Consider the following 12188-nt stretch of genomic DNA (forward strand, 5'->3'; position numbering starts at 1 on the left):
ACTCAGATAAGCCACATCAGGGCAGGAACCTTGTCTATATTTGCTTATATTTCACCCCAGAACCCCAGCATTTCTTAGATATTCAATTAGTATCTGGTTCAACTTTCCTTCATTTGTCAACTCCCACGACTTCACTGAAACTGCTGGTGCCAAACTCCTCCCATGACTTTAACTGCCAAATCCTTGGGCTTTACTTTTAATCCTCACTTTACCCGGTATCTGAATAGCCACTGGCAATACCTGGTGGCTCTAGTGAAGTAGTTCTCAGAAACCTCTAAGTAAGATTGGCTTCTAAGAGTTAAAGTAGTGGGAAGCAACAGATAATGACTGAAGTTCTGTGGGAATTTGGAAACCATCAACACTCAACCAGGTTGTCCTGGGTAGAATCTCCGACAGGAAGAATTGTACTAAGATTGCAGCTTAAAAAACAAGAATTATACTGCACTCATTTTGGAGCAAAGAAGAGGTTTGGCAAGGAGGTATTTAAACTACAAGGGTTCAAGAGGTCAACTCTTTGACGAGGATATCTTGAGAGTCCCTTAAGCTGGGTTAGCTGTGAAACTGTAAGATCAACTAAATATTAGTTCTCACTCAATATTCACAAAGTAATCTACTAAAAATGTGCCTTCCTTTAACACAGAACTACAGGGAGAAAACAATGCATTGGGTAGGCTACTGAAGCATCTAACAGTTGTATTTTTATTAATAAATTGTCATTCTGGCATATATCCTATATAAATGTATTTGTGAGCTTGTGTTAAAATCTGATAGACACACGTATATTAAAAAACCGGTTTAGCCCTGGCTGGTGTAGCTCAGTGGATTGAGCGCGGGCCTGTGAACCAGAGGATCGCGGTTCGATTCCCAGTCAGGGCACTTGCCTAGGTTGCAGGCCAGTTCCCAGCAGAGGACACAGGAGAGGCAAGCATACATTGATATTTCTCTCCCTCTCTCCTTCCCTTCCCCTCTAAAGATAAATAAATAAAATCTAAAAAAACAAAAAGAAACAAACAAAAAAACAGTTCATGTGGCCTTAGGTAAAAAGAATTTGTTCCTGAAAGAAAATGACAGTTGCACGGGGGCAGGTTTAAATTCCTGGGAGGCTGACTTTGGTCAAGGAAGAATTTACAAAGGCCAATGCCCCATTTTGGGGACCCATCTGAGAAGCCACCCTTCTTCAAGTAACACCTCTCTACATTATCAACCATGAACCTAATGTTTAAAATTGCACAATGAGCCCTGGCTGGTGGGGCACTCGAAAGGCAACCACACACTGATGTTTCTCTCCCTCTCTTTCTCCCACCTTTCCCCTCTAAAATAAAAAAAAAAATTAAATAAAAAAATTAAAAATTTTAAACTAAATAAAAAAAATTTAAATTAAATTAAAATAAAATTGCACAATGATCACCAACACCCTGTTTCTTAAAACTTTCTTCTTTTGACTTCTAGGATACCACTCTCTTATTCTCTATTTCTCTGGTCATTCCTTCCTGTATGTGTTGTGTGTGTGTGTACAGTATGGTTTATTCATGTATGCTCAGATGGTTACCATGAATACATATTTTAATGTAATTTTCTAATTAAGTAATTAAAGGAGAAAAACATATGGATTATTTCAATAGGTTTAGAAAAAGCATTAAATAAAGTTCAAAACTTGAATGTTAAAAAAAGAAAAGAGAAAAAACAGGGTGCTGCCTCCACTCTCGTCCCAGTCTCCATTCTCAACCTGTAGCTAATGTGTTTAAGTACTGAAGTCATTAAGATTGTGTCACTCCCAACCCTAGCCCAGAAGCTCCATTGGTTAGAGCCTTAGAATATCATCCCAATATTGTAAGGTTGCAGGTTTAATACCTGGTCAGGCACATACAAGAATCAACCATGAATGCATGTGGAACAAAAAATTGATGTTCCTCTCTCTCTTTCTCCTCCTCTCTCTCAAAGTCAATTTAAAGAAAGATTCTCCTTTCACAGAATCTGGCCATTCTGTCTTAATCTCCTTTGTTGAGTCTCCTCGTCTCTTAATGGTAAAATTCTAATAATTCTGTTCTTGAAACCTCTTCTCTTTTTGTTGTTTTACACGTCCAGGAAATGATTTCTGCCATCATAGCTTCAATTGCTATCTATATATTCTAGATTAGTGCTGTCCAACAGAATTTGCTGTGATGATGGAAATAGTCTGTATCTGTGCTATCCAACACAGCCATATATGACTATTGAGCATTTGAGATGTAACTAGCGCAACTGAGAAACCATATTTTAAATTTACATTTAAAATTGGCCACAGGGATTACAACCACTAAGAAACCCTATTGATGGAGTTTCTCATTAGGTCTGGAGCAAGGTCCAAAAATTGATGTTTGGCAAAGCTCCTCCTGGTGGTTCTGATGCACACATGCACATGATTTTTCAGCTTAGAATCTGGTAGGTATATAAAAACTTTAAAAAAGATCAGGGGTTTAGTTGGTAGGAGTCTGAGTAAAGAAGATGAGATTATGTCCCTCCCCATTCCATTCTTCAAACATCTGAGAGAGGGAGCCCACCTGCGTCACCGCTGATATTATAGCAAATATCAAGAGCAGAATACATTTTTAATGAAAGGAAGATGTAGGAAGAGACTGGAAGTCAACTCAGGGAAACCAAGTAAGATACCGAGTGCTCAAAACCCTGAGGATAAATGGTGACTTCTGTGAGCGAAGCCTGGGGAAACTTACCTGAATAAGCAGGTCAGCTAACTGTCAAAAGCTGTTTTGACAACTTGAGTTTGGGAAGTGGAACCTACAAAGTGGAGGATGCCACTTCTCTTGGGATTTAGTGAGATGACAGACCTTCATAGGAACTGAAAAGGTTAGAAAAGAAACATGTCGAATTAAGAAGAACAAAGAACAGTGGGGTTTAAGAGAGATTTAAAAAATTTTTTAAAAAAGATTTTATTTATTTATTTATCTTTAGAGGGGAAGGAAAGAGGGAGAGAAACACCAATGTATGGTTGCCTTTCGTGCATCCTCTGCTGGGAGTTGGCCTGCAATCCAGGCATGTGCCCTGACTGGGAATCGAACCGTGATCCTCTGGTTTGCAGGCCTGTGCTCAATCCACTGAGCTACACCAGCCAGGGCTGGTTTTTAAAAATTTAAGCCTCTAAAAATCTCAGAGTATTTGCTACACCCTGACTGGTGTGGCTCAGTGCGTTAAGCGCAGTCCCACAAACCAAAAGATCACCAGTTTGATTCCCGGTCATGGCACATGCCTGAGTTGCGGGTCAGGTACCTGTTGGGGACATGAGAGAGGCATGTTTCTCTCCCTCTTTCTTCCTCCCTTTCTGTCTCTAAAAATAAATAAATTTTAAAAATAAGTACTTATCACAATGTGTTTCTAAAACTTTCCTCAGCTATATTTGCATGTTTCCTGAACACAAACTAGGTTGACTGGCTTCTGAGTTGCTTTAGAACATTCCTTCCTAAAGTCTTTATTAAAAAATCAGTCTTTCTTTCCCTAATGGTTAATGGGCCTTACCTTATTATATATCTCATCCACCCTGGCTCTTCTGTTTACTATGTGACCTTGAGCAACCTCTTCAAGCTCCTTTTCTTTCGTGGTAGAATACATTCATACTGTCTCTAAAGTATGACTTCAATTATTAAATCAGTTGTTTACTGTGTCCAGCACAAGGTAGGTATTCATGTTCTCTTCCCACAGTGTCCAAGTCTAAGACGTATCTCTCACAGATAATTCACGATAGGGTAGAATAGGCCGATTCCATTACTCTTAGTGATTGAGAGTGATTTCTCACTGTGATGAAAGCCTACTCCCTGCCTAGACTGATACTGTGTTTGCTCCTAGGTCTATTAGACCAGATGGGGTCATATACCAAAGTTTTAGCAGTGACCATCTCTGTAGTGATAGCTAAAAGGCAGACAGAGGGACTTTCACCTTTAGTTTGTATGATTATGCAGTATGAAAATTTGTGTAATAAACATGCATTGTGTAAGCTTTTAAAATTAACTTTTGCCCTAACTGGTGTGGCTCAACTGGTTGGATGCCATCCTGCCAGGCAGCAGGTCATGCGTTCGATTCCAGTCAGGGCACAAGCCTGGGTTGCAGGCCTGTGTGAGAGGCGACTGATCAGTATTTCTCAACTTCTTTCTCCTTCCCTTCCTCTCTCTAAAAATAAATAAAATCTTTTTTAAAATTAAATTTTAGAAAGATTCACTGCTTCATTCACCAAACGAATTAGAGAAGAGTGGAGATCCCAAGGCTGAAGATTTTGAAGGGGACATTGTTTCCTCTCTTTGACCCTGTGGGATTGACAGCTGGTGAGGAAACGGCAGAAGGGAGGAGCCTCCTGTTGAGTGCCTTCCAGCCAGGCCCCATTTCATAAGTTATTAATATCTTTTAATTTTTTTAAAGATTTTATGTATTTATCCTTAGACGGGAAGGGGAGAGGGAAACATCAATGTATGGTTGCCTATCTTGGGTCCCCTGCTGGGAACTGGCCTGCAACCCAGGCATGTGCCCTGACTGGGAATCAAACCACAATACTTTGGTTCGCAGGCCCGCGCTCAATGCACTGAGCTACACCAGCCAGGGCTCATAATTTATTAATATTTTTCATTCTCTTCTAAGAAATTCTGGAGTTCTTTCTTAAAGATAGTTATCAGTTATGACTCATTAGTCTGTAAAACTGCCAAATGAACCTGAAGTCAGGAAATCTCTATTATCTACCATAGGTAGTAGCACTGACATCTGTTTGCTGGTATCTCTACCTGAGTGTCGACACTCAATCTACTGACATAGTCAGTGAACACAAAGAGGAGTGATGTAGAAAGCATGGTAAAATCTCTGCCTGTAACAGAAGAATGGTGGAAAAGAACCATTGCGATACAGTACCACGGCAAGTGAGAGCAGACTGGTGCTGGGTGACTACACCTCACTGGGAAAAACAAACAACACGGGCAAAAACGGTCTCAAGCAGCAGAGCGACAAAACATCAGCACGTTTCCCTTGCATAAGCTTGCCTGGAAGGGCACCACATGCACCCAGAAGTTTCAGTCTTTTTGAGATTTTCTTTAAAAAAATGCCCAGAAAGGTGGAAAACCATGTATTAGAAAGAATTCTGTAAAAATTACAATGTGGTTGCCATGTAAAGACACCTTCGTACAATATACATTTCTTATTTTTGGATTACTGTAAAGGTCGAAGAAACATTTTTGAAATTAATTTTAGAGAGATGAAGGGGGCAGGCAGGGAGAGACAGGGAGAGAGAGAGGGAAAGAGAGAAACATCAACTTGCTGTTCCACTTATTGGAACAACCATTCTTCGGTTGATTCTTGTATGTGCCCTGACCAGGAATTGCACCCACAACCTTGCTGTATTGGGACAACCATCTCACCAACTGAGCTACTGGCCAGGGCCAAAGCAGCAGCAAGTTACAAAAAAATTTTTAAGGCATTTGGTATTTTAACTACTTTGTGTTTTCCAAGTTTTATTTTTTTAAGACTTTATTTATTCATTTTTTTTAAAGATTTTTATTTATTTATTTATTTTTAGAGGGGAAGGAGAGAGGGAGAGAAACATCAATGTATGGTTGCCTTTTTGTGCATCCCCTGCTGGTAGTTAGCCTGCAAGGAACGGGTTTGCAACCCAGGCATGTGCCCTGACTGGGAATCGAACCGCGATCGTCTGGTTCGCAGGCCCGCGCTCAATCCACTGAGCTACGCCAGCCAGGGCCTATTTATTCATTTTTAAAGAAAGGGAAAGAGAGGGAGAAAGAGGAGAGAAACATCATTGTGTGGTTGTCTCTCGCACACTGCCTACTGGGGACCTGGCCTGCAACCCAGGCATGTGCCCTGGCTGGGAATCAAACCAGCGACCCTCTTGTTCACAGGCTGGCACTCAGTCCACTGAGCCACACCACCCGGGCCCAAATTTTGTATAAAATTATCAATATTAACTTTTGTTCAATGTATAAGAAGTCTAGATATGTGTATTGAAATACTTATTCCAAGAATTACATGACAGAATTCAAGAAGGAAAAGAACCTGAACAATACTGTCTCGCTCCATCTTCTCAATCACACAGACCCAGAAGGGTTAGGGGATTCTTGGGAGTCAATCCCATCAGATACCGTTGGAGCTAGGATTACAATCCAAACCTTTTGGGTCCCAATCTCATGCTATTTCCATACAGTCTGATGATTGAGAACAGATCTTTATAAATTTGTGCCACTGAATGAATACTTTTTTTTTACTTTTACAAAGTACAAATAGCCGTTTCTCTTCCAGTATCTTAAAATATAAATTTATAAGAGGCTTCTTGCTGGCCAACCCACACCCATCATCTGTCCAGATTTTCTTGAATAGTTTATCCACTAGCCAGGTTCCAAAATAAAGACCTTCCAGTCTCTCAAATTCCATACTGCTCACCTGGTTCTAGATTCCTAGGTCTCTTGGGTCTGCCCTGCATGAATGGTACCCATTTTCTAACCTGCACCTGCAGCTTTGTCCCTGTATTTGTGTCTTATCTGATCTGCTGTTGCCCACTGTCCCTACACAAACATCTTCCTCTTTTGAGGGGAACAAGAAGAAGGCTTTTGATGCACTCAGTCAAGTGCCCTTACTTGGTGGTTTTCCCAGTTGCCCAATGCCTTTCATTGGGACCCTGAGTGAGAAGTAAGATTAGGACAAGCTTCAAGACATCTCCCCATCTCCTCTTGTCAGCCATAAACCTAGAACAGAAACTGTTTGATGGCTACCAGAAATTCACTCAATCACACGTGTCTCATCTCAAAATAAAAACCAAACACACATTTCTTTGTTTTTGCATATATTTACAGTATAAATACTAATTTTTTCAAAGTACATATTCTTTTAACCATTTGCAAAAGTTATGTAGCACTGGACAGCAATTTAATGTAAAGCCTCTGTAGTAGTGATTAAGGAAAAATAGAACTGTTCTGAAGATAAGGGATTCTATAGAAGGAACAGGAATGGGCGTGATAATCTGAACTCGCAGGGGGAACGTGAAGCAGCTCAGTCCACACTTCACTGCCAACACAGGATGTTGAAGGGCCACCATGTGAGACAGCAACCTGGAAGGGGAGTTGTAAGAACTACACTTGGGACATATAAAAAGTACACATGCTTGCATAGTGCATTAATCTTAAAGAAGCTCAACATTTCCTTCTCATCTTCATTAACTTAACTGAATAGTACTTAAAACACATCACACAGAATTAAAGACTTATGCATATATTTCAGATTTCAACATTAACGTCAAAAATACATAGTTTGATTTTACATAGGATTTGTGCTACATTAGAACACTAGAGACAAATATCACTTGAGTATTAAGGAAAACATTAAATATTAAATAACTGAGAAATAAAATGTGTAAACACTAATCTAACGAGGGTTTTGCTATTGCAACATGTCCCGTGAAGTGGTTTCAACAGTACAAAAAGGCTCAGGACATGAGTGTTTCCAGTCTACTTGGAATACGTGGATCGCATTCCAGGAATCCTTTAATGAAAACTGGTCCAGGGAAACAGGAGAGGATCCACTCTCCTGGTTGTTGATTTGGTACACTCCGTTCTACGCTAATCTTCACTTCCAAACTTGGGTACTGAGCAAATACTTGTACATTGTCAGTCCTTATCAACATCTTGGTGAAAATTGAGGGTTTGTTGGCGATTCAGTGTAAGATTTGAGTTCATATGCAGCACCACTATCAACTTCCATTGACTTTCTAGAGAACAGGAGACGTACATCTCTATGGAGGTAGATCTTTCCAGATTTAGAACTCTGGAACCTAGATAAACAAAAAGATACATTATTTAGGGAATGATTTGTTTAAAAAAATTAAAACCAAGCTCCCAAATAATTAAATTTTAAAGGTAAAAAGAATTAGTCTGGCCCCAGTATTACATTAAAAGTAACTTCTAATAAGATATTAAGTCTTCTGCTGCCAAAGCATGTGTTGCTATTTAAGTGCCTCTTCCTTACTATCCCTGAACACTCCACACTCCCCTTTCCCTTGTACAATGCCAGAGATGCTCCCTTCTGTGAATGGGCACATATGAAGGGAGGATCCAAAAAAGGTTAGAATTATCTTCTAGAGGGTGTGCCCCTTGTAATACAGGCTTCCTCCACTGACTGAGTGTTCCAGGAACCCATCCGTATCAGTGTACCCATCTGGTATTGTTGTGAGAGGCGGAGTTTGGCTTCAACGAATTTTTTTTTTAAAGAGTCTTACAATGTGTTTTCTCATTTCACTGTGGGTGACTTATGAGGACACCTGCCCACACCATACTGAATGTTAAGCAGTTTCGACCAAAAATCCCCATGCTCTACCCTCCCTATTCACCCAGTCTTGCCCTAAGTGACATTTTTTTGTTGTTGTTTCCCAGATGAAAAAAGTCCTCAAAGAAAAGCGTTTTGCCAATGTGGAAGAGGTGAAACCGAAAACAACAGAAGCACTAAAAGACATCAAAATTGACAAGTTCAAAAACTTGTTTGAGCAGTGGAAAAAATGTTTTGATAGGTATACTACTTCAAATGGAAATTTTTGAAGGTGACTAAAGTTTCAACACGTAAGAATAAACAAATTTTTATAAATAAATTCCGTGGTTTTGATTTTATACCCTTCATCCCTGATACCACGTGCACCTTTCCTCACTACAGTGCCAACTTTCAGTTCACAACAGCCAATTAAACTACATTTGGGCTTTGCAGCTCTAGCATCTTTCAGCCACACAGATCGATCATTTCACACAACTTGCCCCCCCCAATTTTGAGTGTATTAAAATTGATTCCACACTTGAAAAGTTGCCACTAAAGGTTATCACATTTTGAGGACAATCACCAGATGAGAAAGGACTGCTATCACCAGCAGCAGCTAAATGAAGCCTAATCACCATTAAAAATCATTTAAAAAGTTAGCAGTGAAATGAAAATGGTTATCTAAACTGTATATGGCACAGCTTCTTTCCCCTGCTAATTAGTATTTATAGCATAACACAGCACTGGGATCTTTAATTATATAAACTCATATAAGCAGATAGTCAAACAGAGTCTTTGATAGTCATTTCTCTAGTTTTCCCTTTGCATAGCAGGGCAACTCTCTGGGTTTGTGTTTTTTCATTCCTAAATTAGGTGAAAAATCTGGTGGTCAGTTGTGTACATTAAAGCAGACCCCTGTGACTGTCTCACTCTGAAGTTTTTCATTATCTCAATCTGAGGGAGAATATGGTGAGCTTTGGGAACTATGCCATACTTTGCAAAGAGGTTTCTTTAGAGCATTTAAAGTATCTAATCATTAAGTAGGGACTATAAAAGCAGGGGTAGCTGATTTTTACTTTGGTAAATGCTGGTTACCTATAGCAATGCTTACTAAAACTTTAAGAGAAATGGTATCAAATGAAAGTTTAAAGAGAGTTGAATCTTTTCCTACATTGGGCTGGGAGCAGTTCTTATAGTCTGCTATTTTATACCATTTATTTTTTTTTAAAAAATCTTCCAAGTCTGCTTGGTATATTTTTCATTCCCACAATCTGTTCAGTATTTCCAAGAGGCTGGTGCCAGGTAATATAAAGTTGGGTTTAAATATATTGTGCTGGTTCAACATGTCCTTAGGTTGCAGAACATCAGGCAGAAGACCCCAAGATAAAAGTACCAATTAAGCAGTGCTATGGGGGAGGTGGAGGGAACCCAATGAACTTAACAGACATTTTCCAGTATGGAACTTGAGTGTACAGCTGATTCCTTATGCCCTCTAGAATCACCACAGAGCAAATCTATTGAAAGATAGTGGGTGGCCACCATCAGTAAGAAATTAAAGACACCCTCTGCCTGGGCCCTGGATGTAAGATGCCTTCTCCTGATGAATAGGGCTCTTGGAATAAGGAGTTTAGCTAAGATGAATTACTGTCATTGATGTGATGGAGCACGTACTATAAATGGCATCGGAAAAATATTAGGAATAGAGTTACAGGCAAAAGCCTACTGAGCTCTCTCTTAGCAAATAGACTTGTTCATTAATCCTGAAAGCTATATTAGGACTTCACGTCCGAAAACCTTACTCTAGGATTCTGGCAACTTGGACTTCAAGGGCAAAGAAGTGGTTTCTCACAACCTACAGCTATGAGCTTGGTAGTAAGAGTCAGCAAAAAAGATATTTCTAAAGGAATTATTAGAAATATAAACGCTATGAGAATAGAGATTTTGTCACAGCTGTTTCCTAGTGCCTAGAAACACGCTTAACACATAAATATTCATGGAATGAATGAGTGAAGGTTAATAACTTCTCTGTCTAATATAGCAGCCACTAGCCACATGTGGTGACTAAGCACTTGAAATATGGCTGGCTTAAACTAAACTGTGCTATATAGTCCTGGCTGGGTAGTTCAGTTGGTTAGTGTCATCCTGATACACCCAGGTTGATCCTCAGTCAGGGCACATACAAGAATCAACCAATGGTCCCTGGCTGGTGTGGCTCAGTGGACTGAGCACCAGCCTGTGAAACAAAGGGTTACTGCTTCAATTCCCAGTCAGGGCACATCCTAGGCTGCGGGCCAGGTCCCCAGTGGGGACCACGTGAATGCAACTACACATTGATGTTTCTCTCCCTCTATTTCTCCCTCCCTTCCCCTCTCTAAAAATAAATAAATATTTTTTAAAAATCAACGATTGCATAAATAAGTGGAAAAACAAATGGATGTTTCTTTCTTTCTTTAAAAGAAATCAATCAAAAAAAATTTTTTAAAGTGAATTGTCCTGTTAACATAAAATATGTGCTTGATTTTAAGTATTTAGTATAAATAATAAAGAATAAAATATCTTATTTATATTTATATTATATTTATAATAATGAAGAATATAAAATACATTACTCATAATATTATGTTGATTATATATTCAAATTATGACATTTGGATATATTGGGTTAAATAAAATATATTAATAATCTTCCCTTTTTCTTAATATTTTAAAAATGTAGTTAGTAGAAAATATGGAACTACATATATGGCTCACATCATAACTCCATTGGACAGCAACTGGTTAATAAAATGTATCTCATTGCCCCAGACTTAGCATTCGTTTTGATATAAAATATTTTACACTATAGCTATAAATGAAAACCCCCTACTTCGGGAAGTAGTAATGTCTGCAGGAAGACAGCCCGTGTGTTTTCTGCATCAGGGCATATCATCGGAGTTTCTGAGTTAAGCAAATTCCAAGGGACGCCAGTCTAGTCAGTGACAGTTGTTAAAATAAGCCTAAAATTTTATAGAGTGGTTCTTCTGAAGTAACACTTTTATTAACATTAATAAAACATTACAAACATTACCTCAGATGTATGAGGTAGCGTAATAACCGTTCTTCTGTATGTCGAATGTTCTCTTTATTAACACCTCTCTTCATTTCTTGTTTAACCGGTACAGAAAAAGTTCTTTGTCGTAGGAATGTCTGATGGTTGGCTGGCATATCTCGTAAGTCATATATCACAACAAACATCTTCACCACAGTCTTATTAGGATTAAATAAGGTCTGAAGAAACAATATAGAAAAAAATTTTAAAATGGTAATTTACTGATTTGACTCAAAATGGTTGTGCCAATAAAAAAAGATTTTTAAATAATAAATTAATCCCAGTGGATATAATGCAGTTTTGGGAATTAAAGTTAATGAGATTTCAGAAGTTTTTGGGCTGATGCTCAATACTTTTAAAAATGGTTCAATTAATATTTTTAATAACATAAAATCCTTAAACAAGTCTAAATCTTCAGTCACAAATTTCATATTAATAATAGACAATATATAACTTTTACTTCTTGTTCATATTCTAAGAAATCATTCCACTAGATTAAGCAAAATATATCCTCATTGGAATAAAACATTCCAGTTCATGCCCTGGCTGGAGTAGCTCAGTGGATTGAGCGTGGGCCTGAGAACCACATGACCGCGGTTCGATTCCCAGTCAGGGCACATGCCTGGGTTGCAGGCCAGTTCCCAGCAGGGGACGCATGAGAGGCAACCACACATTGATATTTCTCTCCCTCTCTCCTTCCCTTCCCCTCTAAAGATAAATAAATAAAAAATATTAAAAAAAAACAAACAGCAACAAAAAAACATTCCAGTTCATTTATTTCAAAAACTAGCTTCATTAAAGTGTGCCTACTGTAAATTTCATAAAA

General features: G+C 38.7%; 1 protein-coding gene across 7 annotated transcripts in view; it reads right to left on the reverse strand.

The window, feature by feature from the left end:
- Positions 1-6823: 6823 nt before the first annotated feature.
- Positions 6824-12188, reverse strand: part of ATOSA (atos homolog A) — a 97114-nt gene continuing 91749 nt past the window's right edge. For all 7 annotated transcript variants that reach the window (XM_037054663.1, XM_037054662.1, XM_037054660.1 and 4 more), the window contains 2 exons: positions 11342-11541; positions 6824-7804 (listed from right to left, as the gene is read on the reverse strand). In XM_037054663.1, coding sequence (XP_036910558.1) covers positions 7651-7804; positions 11342-11541 — 354 coding nt within the window. In that variant the 3' untranslated portion in view covers positions 6824-7650. The remainder of the gene's footprint in view (positions 7805-11341; positions 11542-12188) is intronic.

Source organism: Sturnira hondurensis, unplaced genomic scaffold (assembly GCF_014824575.4).
Source record: "Sturnira hondurensis isolate 20B ecotype Veracruz unplaced genomic scaffold, ASM1482457v3 Scaffold0008196, whole genome shotgun sequence".
Classification (NCBI taxonomy): Eukaryota; Metazoa; Chordata; class Mammalia; order Chiroptera; family Phyllostomidae; genus Sturnira; species Sturnira hondurensis.